At 39.6% G+C, this 18,923-nt stretch overlaps 1 protein-coding gene across 3 annotated transcripts in view; it reads left to right on the top strand.

The window, feature by feature from the left end:
- Positions 1-18,900, top strand: part of gtf2ird1 (GTF2I repeat domain containing 1) — a 46,813-nt gene extending 27,913 nt beyond the window's left edge. The window contains exons 14-27 of one of the 3 annotated variants that reach the window (XM_028465912.1): positions 5,741-5,890; positions 9,117-9,170; positions 9,485-9,565; positions 10,948-11,131; positions 11,207-11,268; positions 11,348-11,419; positions 12,166-12,433; positions 13,231-13,259; positions 13,335-13,382; positions 13,468-13,545; positions 14,578-14,770; positions 14,941-14,978; positions 16,161-16,270; positions 18,252-18,900. In XM_028465912.1, the coding sequence (XP_028321713.1) occupies positions 5,741-5,890; positions 9,117-9,170; positions 9,485-9,565; positions 10,948-11,131; positions 11,207-11,268; positions 11,348-11,419; positions 12,166-12,433; positions 13,231-13,259; positions 13,335-13,382; positions 13,468-13,545; positions 14,578-14,770; positions 14,941-14,978; positions 16,161-16,270; positions 18,252-18,320 (1,436 nt within the window). In that variant the 3' untranslated portion in view covers positions 18,321-18,900. The remainder of the gene's footprint in view (positions 1-5,740; positions 5,891-9,116; positions 9,171-9,484; positions 9,566-10,947; positions 11,132-11,206; positions 11,269-11,347; positions 11,420-12,165; positions 12,434-13,230; positions 13,260-13,334; positions 13,383-13,467; positions 13,546-14,577; positions 14,771-14,940; positions 14,979-16,160; positions 16,271-18,251) is intronic. The other 2 variants (XM_028465914.1, XM_028465913.1) reach the window with 2 other exon arrangements.
- The last annotated feature ends 23 nt before the right edge of the window (positions 18,901-18,923 follow it).

Raw genomic sequence — 18,923 nt, forward strand, 5'->3', positions numbered from 1 at the left:
TAGCATTTGGCATTCCAGGCATGCCCCCTTCTGCTTCCAACACTTATATTCTGTTATGGGCCCAGGTGGTGTCTCGCTTTTTCATCCATAGCCACCGACTTGTTTCTTCTGCTGCCCCTGAGAGGGCTTTGATGGTTTGGCGTAGGGTGTGGCCTCGAACTCCCAAGTCCTTAAGCAGTCTGATGGTTGATTTGCCCATGAAGCCCCTGCAGCCGACCTCCACTGGGCAAACCTTGGCTTTCCAACCCGTTGTTTAGCTCCACCTGCTAACTCGGTGTACTTAAGGCTCTTGCATTTGAAGGCCTCCTCTACAGCAGCCTCCCAGGGAACGATAAGCTCTATGATGTACACGATGCGGAGTGAGGAGGAGCAGAGCACTAGGTCTAGTCTGAGGTTTGTTGTGGCGATTTCAGTGGGGAAGCATAGCCTCTGCCACCAACTTCCAGTTACGAGCCCCTCCAAGATGGCCCGTAACCAAAGTTGTATTGACTTTTGGTGGCTTTATACTTTCTCGGATGAACTCCCTCGTGGGTGTAGGATGGACTGGTAGAGGGGGCAGGGCATTGATCTTCACCCGTCTGGACTCCAGAGTAGCTGCTAGGCACTTCAGGACATGGTTGTAATGCCAGGTGTAACAACCTTGTGATAGGCTCATCTTGCAGCCAGTCAGGATGTGTTTGAGGTTTGCTGGAAATGGACAGAGGGGGCACGTGGGGTCTTCTCAGAATCAGAATCAGAAGAGCTTTATTGACCAGGTACAGTTTAGAACAATACGGGGAATTTGACTTGGTAGTTGCAGTGAAAGAAGACACATCAACACACCGGAGCAGCCATTTGCGGCGCCCACATATTTAGGTGAAAAAGCGATCAACAACAGGAGGAGAGGAGGGGTGAGGGGAAAAAAAAACTGCCAGTTTGAAACTGATTTCCCTAAACAGAGAAAGCAGTGTGAAACCAGGAAAAAAACCCACCTCCGCAAACATAAATGTAAGCATGACACAGTCAAACAACTCGAGACAAGGCATGTGGGAAGGGTTGGGGGGGAGGGGGTCAGGTGGGAAGAACAGCAGGATTCCAGCCGTTTGGGGACATGGGCATGCTGCCAATGGGCGCTGCAACCACACCTCCATGCAGCTGCGGATGGGAGGTGGGGAAAGATGGCCAATGAGGCATTTGAAGTTGAAGACCTGTAGCTGCGTTACTGACAACCAGATGACGTGTGGAAAAGTTCAGCATCAACAGTTCCAGGTGGGAATGTAGGGAAGGAGCGGGGGGAGGGAGTGGGGGTAAGAGCCGCCGTCTGCAGAAACTTCCTGGTGATAAGAGTTGAGACAACCTTGGCTTTAGCCTTGGCTAGCTGGGGAGCCGAAAGGGAGATAAACAATGTGATTTGATTCAGGCTATGTCAATTTCCAATAGCCTTCTGTCCTGGGTCTCTCTGCTGTAATCCAATGAATGGCCTAGTTTCCACTTCCAAGCCGGGTCTCCAACTTCTCCCAGTTGTTATCCATAACGCGTAGACGATCCAAAAGCAGCTCTTGCTTGCTTTTGATATCGATCAACACATGAGTCTGAGTGTTCAGAGCCCTGCTACATCCTTCAGAAATCACTGGCAGCTTTTCCAAAACAGTCGCCAGCGTAGTACGGACTTTTCGATAGATTAGGAAGCCACCAGCTCTGATCAGCAGTATGCCTACTATCATTATTTCAATCATGTAGATGTCCTCCACGTCTTCCACGGAAAGGATGGAGAGACACACAACTCGCCAAGGGTCAAGTGTGTATCCAGCCGCAAACGTCCCGCTTCGACATGCGGGTTCACCACCCCCGGTTCTTTTCGTCGAAAAACTCTGATCGATAGCACTGAGAGACCAACTAATTAATTCCATTATTCCGGTTTTGGATGAGTTACAGAGAGAGGCTCTTGTTAGGCTCACAAGACCAGACAAAGCAGCAGCTGGGAGAGAGATAAGAATGGAAGGGAGGGAGAAACAGAGTGCGACTGTCCTCGTCGAGAGAAGCAAGAAGAAGCCTGTACCATTGGTTGAGGTTAGAGGGGGAGGGCAGGACGTCATACGTGATGCGTAAGACAAAGCTGATGTGAAATGCCTACATGCCCATCAGCTCCCTCCAAGAAAACGTTCTCTTCTCACATCCCTCTCATGTCAACCACTGTCCTTGCCCAAGGCCAACAATGTCTCTGTGCCCGAGGTCTACTTAGCTTACTCAGTAGCTGCAACTGGGGTTCACTTCCTTCCAGTCGCCAAAGTAGGTGCTGTTTGGGAAATGCATGGGTCACAAGACTGTTAGTGGCATTTCCAACCTTACTTGGGAGCATTTCAACTCCTGTGCGAGGCCGGAAACAGGAAGATCCAAAATGCCTTCTTCATACAGCCGGATGTTACTGAAGCACCTGGGGAGTCCCAGCCACTTTCCGGTGTAAGAGCTAACTAACCTCTCCAGTTTTTCTATTTTGGAGATTGGGATCTCATATATGGTAAGGGGCCACGTCAGCCTAGGCAGTAGCCCACACTGAAGGCACCATAGCTTCAGCCTGCCATGGAACATGGTCTTGTTGATATTCTCAAGGCCAGTTCGAGTGTCCTGCCTAAGCTGGTCCACTTGCTCTGTGTCATTGGTGAAATAATGGATACCCTCTTATCCACAACAACCCTGAGTCCGAGAATGATGCCTCACAATCAGGAGTGACTTCAAGAATGTATTCATTTTTGTTCCCGTTCATCTGGATCTGGCTCTCATGGCATTTAAAGAGTAACTAAACAAATACAAATGTATTTGGGTATGAAGTCGTGCTGTTGATTAATTCTGGTCCAACTCTCAACATTTAGTCAAAGTAGTTACTCTTTAAAGACACATTTTCTTTTTTTTTCTTTTTTAAAACCCCCCAAAAAACAATAACATTTCCACATGATGGAGAGAAAACCACCAGCAGAACCAAGACTGGTTGGTGGAGGTGGAGACCATCTGCTTTTAATGGTTGGGTTAGTGGACCGGCAGGCGAGAGAACATCAGTAATAGAGGAGAGCTGCTCCGTGCACCAGAAAAGGCTCCGCTGCAGTAAGATATAAAAAGGATAAAACAAAAGGTCAGACAAGGTGGTGGATGTGATATAATTAAGATGCGACGAGATAGGATTATATAGGATAGGATAAGCTAGGATAGGACTAGATAAGAAATAAGATAACACACAATATGACAATATGAGGTGATGATAACATCTAAAATGAGACAAGAAGAGGATGAGATGAGATGGGATTAGTCAAGTTACAGTAAGATAAGGGAACATAAGACTATGTAAGGATACAATAAGATAATGTTTCTCACAATAAGGAGGTTTAGTTTGGACTGTAATACTGCATCATGTCATAACTGACAACAAGTATGTCCACTGATGACACAAGACCGGATAATGTGGACTACTTCCCATATCGTGGAATACTTATGTCATCGCAAGTCCTTTTTTTTATATCAGTTTTGCTACTATGTAACATTGACAAATAATAAAAACAGTAGAAACAAAAGGAGGTTCATTATAAATCTTCTCCATCCAAAACTCAGACATATGATGCATAGTCAGTCTCTAGGAGTAGCGGTAGAGTACATGGTGTAAACACTCAATGTGTTAGGGGAGGCATTAACAACAATAGCTTAAAAATAGGCAGAGCAGGTCTCCATCTTGTAATGAAAACGTCTTTCTGGAGTCTTAATAGGTCGGTAATTTCCTCCACATGATAGAGGTCTTAGACTTTTTGAACCCTTAATTAATGCCATTGGGTATAACACCTAGAAGGTGTGGAATGGTCCTTATTGATGAGGAGATGCAGCATTGCCTCAGCTCTGGTTGTGGAGCTTCCAAAACCACCATCTCCAAGCAAAGACCAAAGTCCTCATCAGGGCAGTGCTCAGACACCTGGACCACAAACAGTATGCACCCAAAACCTCACTGCACTCAAATGATGGGGTCCCATATTGGCCTCCATGCCCACCTGAACACCTGGAATGAGGACTGTCGTGCTCGAACACGAGTAACTGCAGATGATGAGGATGATTTTGAAATGATGTGCTCATTTTGTACCGAAAACCCTAAATGCACCACCTTGGAAATATTCCTGCATGTTTCTCCTCTGAAGCTTCAGGCTCCGGCTCTGGATCAGTGACTGGTTCAGCCTTTAGTTCACCAGCCCTAACGGAGGAAAAACATTAATTGCCTGTGATTCCCTCTCTCTAATTGGAGTGGCTGCTCGCTGGCAGGAAGAAGACGGATTTACTTTTGCCAATTTGTTTTTTTAATTTCCTGCGGGGGACTGGGCTCTGCCAGCAGCTTGGTCTGACATCCAAAGTTTACTGGGATAAATACCAACGCTGTGAAACCAAACAGTCACACTTTGGGAGAATGGGATTCCTGTCTGAGTTGCAGCCAAGTGGAGATGATGGAGATTAGATGAAAACTCTTGGCTGGGACAGCGTTTGGCTTTCATGTTTCATTTTATTATTTGGAAGAACTGGAGCTCAGGAGTAAAATAGATCACGCTCTAAGTTTTACTCTCCTTTAAATCCACAGCTGCTCATACTGTGTGAAACCACAAGTACTAAAAGAGTTAAACCCCTTACTTATTACCGTTCACTTTGAAATTAAATAGACATCTAGATCCAGAGCTGGGTATCATGACCAATTTCCTGAATCAATTCGGTTTTGATTAATAAGCTTTTGAATCGATTCATCACGATTCGATTTCTATTCAGTACTGATGTTTCAAATTTTACTTGGATATCAATAAGATGGTTCCACTGGTCTTACCCAGCAGAGCTTTGTCTGCCATGTTGGCACTGAATTGAATGCACTCTCGCGTTGAGCAGGCACAATAGTTGACTTTGCTAACATCAGACTTCACAAGACTACTGGGGTTAGGGTAAAAAAAAAAAAAAAAGATTTTACCCTTGAATCAATTTTGGAAAATGTCAATGAAATCGATCCAAGATTGATTAAATCAAACTTTTTACTCAGCTGTAGCTACAGTATCACTGTGTCCTACTCGTCCTTTAACAGGAACCATGGAAGTCACAACATCTGAACTATGACTGTACGTCAGGAACAAGGAGTCGTAGAACAAACTGATTTGAACAAGAAAGCATTTAGGTTTGCTTTTAATGTCAATAGGACTAACTTGGTAAATATTGGTGAAACACTCACTTAGGCTTTTTATGTTGTGTATTAACTCAGGTAACTGGAGTTACTGTAGGAGGGCCTTTGTAATGAAAAACTGGACTCTTCAATATAATGCAAACTCTTGAGTCCAACATTGGGCGTGATTTGAACGTATTGTTTGTTCTTCATATACTGTATTAGCTTTCATTTAATTACTCCCTATTACAGTTGTTGGTAAATATACTTCAAGTTGGGGAAAGTGATAAAATGGAAATAAAATGAAAATATATTCTGAAACAGAATTTGAGAAAATTGGAAACTGAAAATCGGAGGCTCTGAGTTCGATTTGGCAATTAAGTCCAGAAGAGATTTAGAGACTAACATAAAGTCCTCAATGCTCCAAAGAAAACACATTTGTATTACAGAGCAACTCATTGTTTTCAGGAGGCTCTTTGTTATGATTTAGAACTAAATAAATTACTCTGGAACGTTTTCTTGTTTATCCTTCTAAGTGCATTTAGATTAATCTAAAGTGAAGTAAAATCCAGTGAAACCAACTCTTTGTGTTTCTAGAGTCTGGGCCGAGTTTGGAGGAGCCCACTGAACCTGTTCTCGATCCGGCCATCTCGTGTCCATCCACGGTCTCTCCCTGTGCTCCGTCCGCCCACGCCGCTCCTCCGCCCGCTCCCTCGGGCCCCCACCACCAGCTGGAGAACAACACAGGTATCGGCCTCTGAGCCCACTCACTCCTGCCTTTATGTATCGGCTCCTACACTGTAAAAAAAAGAGTAAACATTACATTAGCCAACAGAAGATAAAACTTACCAAGTAAAAGTGGGTTAGTTGATCAGAATGAGCAAGCATTGAAATCAAAGAAATTGGGTAAGATAGAACCACAGATAAGAAGAACAGGTACTTAAGAGTAATGTAACCTATAGTACATATAGAAACTCTGTGATTTTATCTGATCTGAGGGCCATGCTATCAACATTCATGTCAACATTTTCAGAAATGACCAATCTGAGCTTTAATACAGAAAAAAACAAATGTTTTTGTGTAATTCTTTAATAATTTGTATATTTCATGTATTTTTGGTGTATTTCTTTGGAGTCATTTGGGTATTTTTTGCTCTCATTGTGTGTTTTGTCTGTTTTTATTGCTGTTTTGTGTTTATGTTGTCGTTTGTGTATTATTTTGACAGCAAACGCACATAGACCCTTTGTTCATCCCTGTATTAATGCTCTGATCAGTCATTATTGTAACCGCAGACATTAATGTTGATAATGTGGCTCTTGGATCAGACAGTCACATGTTTGTGACCTGCGGTGTGATAAAAGCAACAAAAACTAATTCCCAGCAGTAATAGTATTTCTGTTATTGGTGAAAATATTGTCTATTATATACATATTGAACATATTCAAACTTAATATTTGAATCCAACTTGGAGAGCATTTGGTAGTTTTATATGAAATTGGGCGGACATGAACTGAAAACATGAGGTGTAATCTACCGAACTTCCTTATATTCTACAAGTAGTTTTTTACAGTGTAAAGAAGCCTCCACCTTTCCCTGGATCCTCCTCCTCCCCCCAGTATTTATTTAACAGATATCAATAAGCCGATGCACGTATGAGAAGGATTCCATGTTTCCAAACCTTTTAGTAATTTGTTATCCCTCAAACACTAGTCGCCCCTCCTCCTTTCAGTGTCATTACTACGAGCTCCCTGCTGTGAAGAGCAACATGCATCAGCTGCACTGCTGTAAGCTCAGGAATCTGCTGATATCCTTATAGATATTGCAGTCTGATGTATGATGTGCACGGATCAAACCATGTCTGTGATTTTACTTGTCACTGTAATCAGTGATCGGCCTTTAAACTCTGATCAATGCACCTGTGGTTTAAACCTGTTTGTCAGTCGCTGATGCATCGTGCACATTTGCAGCCTTGGAGTCGACTCCTTTTTGTCATCACTCACCACCAAATCACTTAGACTGTGTTAACGAGGTTCAGACTCCCAAATCCTTCCAACCCACGTAGTTCACCTCTTTGTTTCTCCAAACCTTCGTCTGATTGACTCACCAGGAATGTTTGAGCAGATGCTTTTCAGTTTCACGGCTGCACCATCAGACTTTATCTCATTCACTTTCTTATTTATTTGTTCATCATCCTTTAATGTTTTCATTCTTCTTGTGTTTACATTGTAAGATGAGTACTGTAACCACAATCAATAAACAGGTTTGTCATCTAACAAAGAAGGAAACAACAAACTGCGTCCCTGTCAGATAATAAACAGTGGTATTAGATTATATATAACATTCATGCAAAACGTAAAGAAGATCCCATGGTACTTGAACTCCTCCACTTTGGACAAGACCTCACCCCTGACCTGGAGTTGGTAATCCACACTTTATAATTTATAATCCAGACATGGCTCAGAGGATCATAGCGTAACGACACATCATCAATAGGGTCAAACCAACCTGTCCAACGAGTCTAAACCCAGCTCACCTTTCTTCTCTTTGGAGACGATTATTAGTCCCACACTGGATGTCAAACTCCAGGCCTGGATCCAAATTTACCCGAGGAATGATTTTATTCCAATACAAAATTGCAGGGAAAACACTATTCATTGGGTAAAAGTGAATGTTTTACACCCATGTGATTAATATGCAGTAATATACATGCAGAATTGTTCACATCAGGTCAGAAAATTGTTTAAAATCCAAAAAAAAAAGCTCGCTGGTTCAGTCCATGTGAGCGTAAACTGGTCTGTATTTGACTCCTGAACTAAAATAAAGGCTAAGGTAAAAAAGTAATCAATTTATATTCTCCACACAGCATCATCCATTATGATTTATTAGCTTCAAAGATTAGCCTTTTATTGACCGTGTGAAGCTACAGAGAAGGGTTTCTGCTCCAAGTGTTCCTGGTGTCAGGCTTAGCGCTCCATGCCATGGTTTTCCTTTGGTTGATTTCATTGTGCTTTGTTTAAGTTTTCTTTTCTTTCACAAATGAGCACTAAAGGAGAGACACTACAGGTAAGTGCAGCTGCACCATCATCTGTCAAACTCTGACGTTAGCCGTCCCTAAACATTTAGTCATCGTGTTCATTCAGGATGAGGTTTTTTTTATTGATAGTGTCACCGCACAATATTGGTAGAAGCAGAGAATTACCAACTGTTCTCTGGAACATTTGTTTAGTATGATCAGAAACTTTTGTTTATTTTTATTTATGTCATTATTTATTATGTATTCTATCATTTTTATTCTATGTATTCATTTTTTTTTTTTTTTTTTGGAAAAGAACCAACTGGTTTAGTTTCTTTGCAGATGACTAACTTTTTTTTATTCAGGACGTATTTTTAGATTATTACTAAGTCTGGGTTCAATTCCAGCTGCTTTTTTTTTGCCAATTCTTCAAACCAGATTTCAGCCCCAGAGGAGAAATATATTGACTGCTCCTCTTTCATTATTCACCATCCAACATTTGATCAGCATTCGTGAGTGCAGCCTGGAGGTCAAAATGTCTGAAACAAAGCAATATCAGACAATATTTGAATTTAATCCTGATTCATTAAAAAAAGAAAGAAAAAAAGTCACACGACAGGGTCAAAAGACTTGTTTTTGTCATAAATGTACACATATACACTGATGTACTAATGTACACTGATAAAGGGTCAGCAGGGGACTTTTCTACTGAAACATCTTTAATTTTTGTGTTTGTGTGCAGGTTTAACACCTGCGAATTGCACTTAAAAAATAAATTATTCAATAATCAACCCTTAAACTCAGGATAGAAACTAATTTTGACTTGTTAATGGGGTTTCTTCCAAACATCAGCTTTAATATAAGCGTTTAACTGAACGAGGTGGAAAGAATAGGATGAAAAGTAGCTTTTAAAGGATCCGAGAACACTGTGTGTTTGACTCTTTGCTCCTTTTTGTGCAGCTGAAGCACCTTCACCCAGTGCCGCCTCCGTCAGCTCCCAGAGAACTTCTGAAGGTAGAACGCACTTATGTCATTAGAAACAGAAATATCAACATATTGTAAGAACTTTCATATATTAAAATCTATTTTTCATATCTTTCACGTTGAGTCTCTGCATTCTGTGGTTAATGTGAACGTTATAAGACTACTAGGAATACGTTCCTTTGCTGTGAACATTGTTTTGGTTTGTTGAGTTTATCCACAGAACAATATGTGTTATTAAAGTAGAAATGTTGCATCATTTAGTTGGTATTTTTACCGCTTTTTTTTTACGTTTACCTGAGCAGAGGCTGTGTAAAGTGTGTTAAGTGTTAACTTTGATGGTTCAGCAGGGAGTCTAGTGGAGGACATCGGTGAGATGATCCTGCAGCTCCGCAGACAAGTGGAAAGCCTTTTCAGCATCAAGTACGGTGAGTGGGTCCCCACAACACACACACACACACACACACACACACACACACACACGCACACACACACACACACACACACACATACACACACACGCATTAAAGCTTTGAGTCGTTTTCCATTGACATTAAGAAGTTTCACATAAGTGTCATTTCTTTGTCATTTCAACAAATTTTTAGGACATCTCGCGCACTTCGGTCTAAAAAAAATAAAAATCTGAAATAAATAAAACAGAGGCAATATTTCAATATTTGCAAGTGGTGAAATAGCCAAAAGGTTGGGGTCCTAAATAAAAATAAAGAAGTCACATAAAGAAAAATTGTCTTATATCCCAACAAATAGTCATCTTTATCTATCTATAAATAGTATATACGTGTGCGTGAGAGATAACCCACGGAGGAGATGGAGGTAGACACATACACACAATATTTATGATAAAAATAAAAATATACTAAATGAGTAAAATAAAACAAAAAACTCAACAACATTTATACATAAAGTACACAAAACGACAACAGAAATACACAAAAATATACAAAATGACTCCAAAAAACATCTATTACAGAAAAATACACCAAACAACAACAAAATAATGAAAATTTATATGAAAAATAACTCCAGAATCACACTACAATGGCCACAAAAAACAATAATTATTCAAAAAAAGCACAAAAATACAACAGAAAGATACAAAAATACACATAATGATTCCAAAAAACATACATTACAGAAAAATGCACCAAATGAAAAAAATATAAAAATGAGTAAAAAAAACACGTTTATCATGCGCATGTCCAATAGAAAATAGTGGGGGAAAAAAAAAGTCTTTTTTCGTATTTTAAGAGACTGTCACCCAATAACCAATGCATATACTGTATCTGACTAATCAATAAGGATTTGAACCGTAGCTGATCAAATTACAGCGAGGTTTTTTCCAAATTTGATGGGCTGGCACGTCCACCAGATAGGATGTATAGCAGATATAACTGTATATTCTGAGAGAGTAGGTGGAGCTGTATTACTTTATCAAATTTAATTTTCCTATGTAGTGAAGTTCCTGAGATACTGAAAGCTGAAAATGGAAGAAAAATAAGGAGGCACGAAAATCGACACATATCCCCCGCAGTAAATTAGTCATATCTCAAAAAACATTAATCCGATCAAACTAAAAATGTACAGTGTGCTTATGAAAACTCATGGAACAATTGATGAGGAAAAAATTCTGAATCCTATAAAGCTCTTATTAGCCTCTAAATCACAGTTTACAATATTTCTGTGATAAATCTGAGAATGTAAACACTTGTTTTTGTCAGTGTCGTCTGTTAACCTTGTTCTAGGTTGAATCGACTGACCTAAACAGTTTGTTCCCTCTTTTCTCCTCCAGCTGAAGCTCTGGGTCTTCCCGAACCTGCCAAAGTGCCGTACTCCAAGTTCCAGATGTATCCGGAAGATCTGTACGTCAACGGGCTTCCTGAGGGAATCTCCCTCCGACGGCCCAACTGTTTCGGAGCAGCCAAACTGCGTAAGATCTTAGCGGCGAGCGGCCTGATCCAGTTTGTCATAAAGAGGTGAGAAACGCACTGGAAGCTTGGACTGGGATCGTTGGTTTGAAATGAGAGGGAATTGTTCTCTGTTCCCTGTAGGCCTGAGCTTTTAACAGAACAAGTCAAACAAGAGATGCCTTCACTCTCCGTCTGTGATTCAGGTTGGTCCGACAGTTGAATGAAAACATGGATGCACATTTTTATGATCTCTACTTGTCACTGGTTAATGTTTCTCCAAAGATGTGGAATCTAAAGATGCAGCACCTGCAACAGACGACGCTGCGGCTGCATCAAAACGAGCTGGATTCTCAGGTTAGATATGAGGTTCCCAACCTTTTCTTGTCGTGACCCCATTTTTGTATCACACATTTCTGGCGACCCCAGAGCTTTTTATTTTGAACTACAGACCCTTTCCAAAAAATTAGAATATCATGAAAAAGAATGGAATTATGGAAATTAAACTTGATTATAGATTATAGATTCAGGGCCCACAATTTAAACGATTTCAAATATTTATTTCTTTATTTTTACATAATTTGGGCTTCCAGCTCATAAAACCCATAAAAACAGGATTTCAAAAAAATAGAATACTGTGAAGAAATCACCGTTTACTAGAAAAAAAATGAAATATGAAGATGTCATTTTAGTCATTAATTTTTTATATTTTATTATTATTAGACATTTCAGGAGACCCCATTTTAATTCCTTGCTACCCCACATGGGTCACGACCCCAAAGTTGAAAAACACTGTGTTAGAACCTTCACTTTACAGAATGCACTTTAAATTATCGCCATATGTCATAAAATGAGAACAAAAAACCTCCCAAAAAGATATATAATAAAATATTAATATTAATGACAAAAATTAACACCACCAACATAATTACACAAAAAAAGACACAAAGGAAACAGAACAACAAGACAAAACGCACAGGACAGCACATGAACATTTTGCAATACTTGAAACATAAAGAATCGTTCAACAAAGGACATTGAAAGTCATTTTAACTAAAAATGTTCATGCATTAACTTTTAAATGTCTCCTCTGGTGTCTTCAGAGTGTTTGGAGTCCAAACTGTCCAGGATCGACCTGGCCAACACGCTGAGGGAGCAGGTCCAGGACCTGTTCAACAGGAAGTACGGGGAGGCGTTGGGCATCAAGTATCCTGTACAAGTGCCTTACAAGAGGATCAAGAACAACCCGGACTCTGTCATCATCGAGGGTCTCCCCCCCGGGATCCCCTTCAGGAAACCCTGCACCTTCGGCTCCCAGAACCTGGAGAGGATCCTGGCCGTGGCCGACAAAATCAACTTCACCATCACCAGGTGGGCAGGAACCAGGGTCACCTGATCACACCAGGAAACCCCCCTCCCCCCTAAAACAGTCACCATTTAAGCTGCTTTTCTTCTTCTCTGATGAGTAAAAACTTTAGAAATAAATCCATGCTTTACAACAGGGTTTCATTTTATCACATTATATTACATATCATTTAATATGTTATATTAAATTACAATATATATTATATTTTATTATATTAAATTAAAAATAAATATTTTTTATAAAAGTGCATAATAACATATTGTTCTTGAAATTCTTATTGAAAAAGTTTTTTAACATTAAGAAAAAAAGAATTAAATAAAAACTTTAAAGTTTTTTTAAAAAAAAGTTTGTTTGATATATTTTTAAATAACAAAACTTAATTAACAATAAAACTTAATTTAAAAAAATAAAAAAATACCTTTAAAAAAAATAAAAGAAAAAAAGTTTAAATTAAATGAGTAACATTAGAGCTTTGTTCAGTTCCAAATACCTGTGATTTATGACATACTATAAATAAAAATGTGAACATTTCCTGATTTGCACTAAAACAAAGCAAAACGGTGTGAAAGGTCATTATCTCTATTTATTTAACGTTATTCCTTCTACTTCAGATTAATTTAAGGTTCATATGATATAAGTGACCCTGACCTACACCACATGAATCTACACAGAGGTTTACCAACCACAAGGGGGCGATAGAGGCTTCATTAATCATACTGTCAGACTTAAACGTGACGTTTTATTGAATTAAATCGTGTTTATTTTGCTGACTAATCCTCATCTTTCTGCACCTTCTTTTTAGACCATTTCAAGGACTTATTCCAAAACCAGGTAAGAAATGAACTTGTTATCTCACAGCTCTGACACAAACATTCACGCTGAATATCTAACATTGATTGTTTCCAGCACCGCGGCGAGTCACTTTACTGAAGAAGGCGTACGCCTCCATAAGCGGTGAGTGTCTCTACCGCGCCTCTGAGTTTACCCACAATGCTTTGGGGGGGGCTGTAGCTCAACCTGCCTTTGTGTCGCTGCACAGACGACGACGACATCAATCGTATGGGGGAGAAGGTCGTCCTACGAGAACAAGTCAAGGAGCTCTTTAACAAGAAATACGGTAAATTAGCAGCTGTAGAATATCAGGAGACAAAACTTTTCTATCCACACAATTTTTCAAAGGTATGTTTACCATATTAATGGTCTGAAACAATATGATAAAATACAGCATTAAAATACATTTTAATGACTGTTTTGCACTGTAAGAGCATACAATATCATTCATTCTGAGAGTAATGTTTATGTATAATTTTGACGTTCTTGTGTGTGCGTTTGTTAAATTAACCTGACTCGACAGCGTCTGAAAAAGACGTCTTCTCAAAGATGGCAGAGCATAAGAAATGTTACTGAAATACACCTGGATATGTACTTAGTGACTGTGGATAATACTGCATAATGATTTTTAATAGACAGAAGCACATACGCACGCATGTGTCTGTAACTGTGTGTGTTCTAGTTTCTCACTTAAAATGTTTTCAGAACTTTCAAAGGTGGAGAATTTAGCCTCAGTGTGCTTCAGGTTTATGTCGTTGTGGTTCCAAATGCATCGTGGGAAACTTGGAAGTACACTTCAGTGGGAACGGTCGCGATACTATTCATAGTTATAGTGTATAGTGGACAGTATATACTCATTGAGTTTGTAGTGTGTAGTATTTTAGCTGGTTGTGCACTGAAGTTAGTCATTGGTAAACATGGACACCAATTTCACCAAAACCCCGCTGATGATCCCACCTGTGTTTAAGAACAAAATCATAATTTTCTCTCCTTTAATGTTAAACACCATTAAATTGACTCAGTGGTACACAGTAACTGTGACATGAATTATTATACTGGTTCATACTGGGGTTCCTCAGTAAACATGACATTAAGGAAGCATGGTAAATGACATACGTGAAGTCAGTATTAGAAAGTTGTATGCAGTCCATCATTCTGTCGTGTGTGTGTGTGTGTGTGTGTGTGTGTGTGTGTGTGTGTGTGTGTGTGTGTGTGTGTGTGTGTGTGTGTGTGTGTGTGTGTGTGTGTGTGTGTGTGTGTGTGTGTGTGTGTGTGTGTGTGTGTGTGTGTGTGTGTGTGTGTGTGTGTGTGTGTTCAGGTGAGGCTCTGGGCCTGGACAGATCCGTGGTGGTGCCGTATAAGCTGATCCGTGGTAGTCCAGAGTCTTTGGAAGTGGGCGGCCTCCCGGACGACGTTCCCTTCCGCAACCCCAACACGTACGACATCCTGTGCCTAGAGAAGATCCTCCAAGCCTCCGACAAGATCACATTCAACATCAGGAGCCAGCTGCAGTGAGTGTGGAGGCCCTGGGAGCTCGTTAGGCTCCATTGTTTATCACCCAGGGAAAAGTAGCGCTGAAACCAATGAGCCATGATGAAAGAAGTCCTTACGTTATGATTTCATCATTCAGACGGGTGTAAAGTGCGTCCCTGCTCTGTAACGTTGTGTTTGTTCTCTACAGGCCTTTCGCTGAGATCTGCAGTGAGGCCTGTAACACAGGTACGTTCAGTTCTTCCATATGAAAACCACTCCTCTTACTCAGCCAATCAGGGGCTTAAGGGCAAAGCTCTGCTTACAGTCTGTCAGCCTTCACTTTTCTCTACATTTCATAAAAATACAGGCAGTAATTATCAATTGTAAGATTCTTTATCCAAAAACAAACCCGCCCTGCACTTTGATCAAAGCACTGGATAAGTTGCTCAACCACCAAAACAATAAAATGACTGGGAATAAATCTTGAAAAGGTTATCAACTATAGTTAGAACCTCCAGTGCCCGTTTAACTTTGCTGTGCTTGTAAAGCTCCTCCCGTTTTTTGTGTAGCGCAGCTTTAATCATCTTCACCTGCTCAGTGTTGGAACTGTTGTGCCTGGTTAACTGGTTAACTCAGTCCATGTTGTCTTTTAGTTATTTATATTCCAGCCTTTTGTCCGTGCCTCGTAGTTACACAATCACAGTCAGCAAGCTACAACTGTTTTAGTGGGAACTTCCGGTTTCCAAAATAAAAGTCTATACATCTTTATATGACATATAAATAATTAAAAAGGAGCAGTCAGAATAATCCGTCACTACAATTTACGGTATATCTACCTTTTAATTGTATCTTTCTTTATTTTTGACTTATTACTATTTATTTTGTTTCCTCACAGGAGTTAAAAACTAATATTTTCTTTAAAAAATGATAAATATTTCTAAAAAAAAAAACGGAATTTAAAAATTAAAAAGTAAAATGGAATTTAGAAAAAAATAAAATGGATTTTATAGGGCCCTACAACTGTATCGCCTGGGATTAGATACCCCTAGAGATCTCTGGTGCCCCCCTGTGGTGGGTACAGACCACTGCCGTAGGTCAATCACCTTCAGTTCAAAATATTCACCAAAAACTCCACCAGTCATTTTCTCAGATATGACTTTATACATGTAGATAATAAATGATCACTATTGTACCTGTGAAGGAGATTCATATTTAGCTGTAGTGTGTAGAAAACCATTCTGCTGTATCTTTAGTCAGTAAGAGTCTCAATACAACCTCTGTGTGACAGTTAACAGACCATTGAATAATGAAGTGATCTTTCCAGATGAATATTGTAATTTAATACAGGAATGTCACACATGTTAAGTATCCAGTTCTCACACTGCATCTTGGATCAGATGAGTAAAAAACATTTGGTGTCCGTCTCAGCAGGAACAGACGCCCCCACCAACAGACGGAAACGTAAGAGAGTTCAGGAAAGCAGCAGAGTGCCCGTCTCGCCCAGCCTCGGATTATCAACCAATCAGATTCCAGTCATGGTACGTTGGGGGAGGGGTTTAAGATGCCTACAAAAATTCACCATGACTTTATTCAGGGTTTCATGAAGGTGTTGAACTTTTATTTTATTTTTTTTACAAAAAATAACGTCTTGTTAAAGAACTTCATTGTCATTTTTAAAAACTTTTTTCATATTAGCAAATTTGTTTTTTCTACATTTCAGATCTTGAAAAGTTTTTTTTAATGTATACTTTGTTGTTGCCATCAGTGTTGTTTTTGTCGACGATGACGAAATGATTTTGTTGACGCCCCTTTTCTCCATGACGTGAACGAGACGGTGACGAGCTAAACAAAACATGACGATACATGGTTGAGTTTTCGTTGACATGACGAGACTGGATGAAAATGTTAGCAGGTGGCCTGTCAGACGTTCAAAATGCACCACATTTCCACATATTGTGTGGTGGGTGACCTGTCTGTCAAAAGTTTAAAAAAAAAAAAAAAAAAAGATATATATCAGCAATGCCTTGTTCGGTCACGCCCACGTCTGCGGTCACTATTCAATTCAGTTCAATTTTATTTTTATAGCGCTAATTATAACAAAAGTCATCTTAAAGCGCTGTCAAAATATAAAATTTGTAATAAAAACGCAAATGGGAAAAAGTATAAGCTACAGTGGGAAGAAAAAACTCCCTTTTAACAGTTTTTCTAACAGGAAAGAAGGTGGCAGCCATCTGTTTCCACTGGTTGGGGTTAGTGGACAGAAGGATAGAAGGATAGAACATCACAGTGTCCCAGACTAGTTGAGTCGTGAACCACAGATCAGGAACTGTCATCATCAGCTTCTCGACACCTGAAACAGAAGAGAGAGAGAAGGACGAGGAGAAGGCACTGACTGCAGAAAAACACGATACATTATCAGCAGGTCTGTTGCATAGAAACACCTGGTGCTAAACTGTGTGAGTGGAATGAGAATGAGTCATCAGTGTGTCACATACAGTACACATGATTGAGTTTATTCATTCATTAATGCAGAATGATGGCAGCATCAACAAAGTGGGTGATCAGAAGTGACTAAACCATCATGTGTAACTGTTCCTGTGCAGCAGCCTGATGGAGGTTGATTCTCCAGGGCTGACATCACTGTTTCACTCACAGTTTCATTGGAAAGCTGCCTACTGGTTACAGAACTGGGCTTGTAACTGGAGGGTTGAAGGTTCAAATCCACTGTGGGGCCTTCAGCAAGTCCCATACACATAATTGCTTCCAGGACTCTCTTGAAAAAGAGATTATTAATCTCAATGAGACTTTCCTTTTGTGAAAAACAAGTCTGAGAAATGCTGCAGCTTTTATTCCATTAACTGTTGTTCACTAAACATTTGCAGCTAAAGTAAAGTAACACTTTTCCTCTAATCGTTCAGACATCTCTCCTCCTGATACATTTACTCTCTGCTCTACCGCTCCCTCTCTCTCACACACACACACACACACACATGCCTGAAAAAATCCACACACTTAAACTTTAAATACAACCTGTAAACGTTCATTCCACTTTCAAACATTTATTGTCCTAAATTAATAGAATAATGATAATTAAAAAACTAAAATTAGACTAAAACCTTTTTAAGTTTTTGTCGACTAAAATTCAACTAAAAATATCAGACTTTAAAATGATTAAAATGTGATTAAAACAAATGAGCATTTTTGTCCATAAGACTAAAACACTTTTTGCCATTACAACTTTTTCTAAAAAAACCAAAAAACTTCTAGACTATTCAGGAATTAATTTCAGCACTTTTTCTCCAGTATGTTAAATCTTTTATTTATCTTAATTTATCCAATCAAAGACGGTCAGTCTCTGGCCTTTCAGAAATTGTTTAAAAGTTTGGTGAAACTTTTTTTTTTTTACTTTAAAACATTTTTTTAAGGACTTCTATGACCTAAAAAACATCTTGGGATTGTAAAGAAAATGTTGTTTTGAAGTGACTTCCTGTTTATTTTCTGTTGTTTTTTTTCCTGCAGCAGTGGCCGATGTACATGGTGGACTACAGCGGAGTGAACGTGCAGGTTCCAGGGAAAGTGAATTACTGAAAGACTAAATGCAGCAAAGGGACGAGAAACTAAAAGAGGAGACTATGGACATGAGATAAGTCTGTGGACTGAATAATGAGAGCTGTGAATGTATGAGGGGCGGGGCTTGTTTTTAGCCGCTGAGCCATTGGACTCTAGGAAAATAAGGATCGGTAATCAGATGTTTGTACTTTTTATTTATTATATTTATTGAGATATAACATTACGTGCAGGGATGTAAAATATATTATCTGAGGACTACGGTCGCACTAACACTGATGCTACTAGCACCTCAGTAACTACGGCTAAACGCTGGAATCACGTGGAACAGCAGCAGTGAAGTGTCTTAAACGAGCTTTGGATCCAACAGCAGGACGACCTGCAGCCAAACCCAGAACTTTTTTAATGTTAGCGCCACATTAGCGGATGTAAAAAAAAGAAGAAAAAAAAAAAGCGTTGTTTTGAGTCGGCCTGAATGTATCACGTAAAGAGGAACGGTATGTATTTCTGCAATGACTGTCTCTGGACTAACCATATTTAATATGCTGTACCTTAACGCCAACCAGGCCTTTGAAATAAAATGTGTTGCCTTGCACTTTCACTTTGTCCTGATTTGTTCACATA

Source organism: Gouania willdenowi, chromosome 14 (assembly GCF_900634775.1).
Source record: "Gouania willdenowi chromosome 14, fGouWil2.1, whole genome shotgun sequence".
NCBI classification, from domain to species: Eukaryota; Metazoa; Chordata; class Actinopteri; order Blenniiformes; family Gobiesocidae; genus Gouania; species Gouania willdenowi.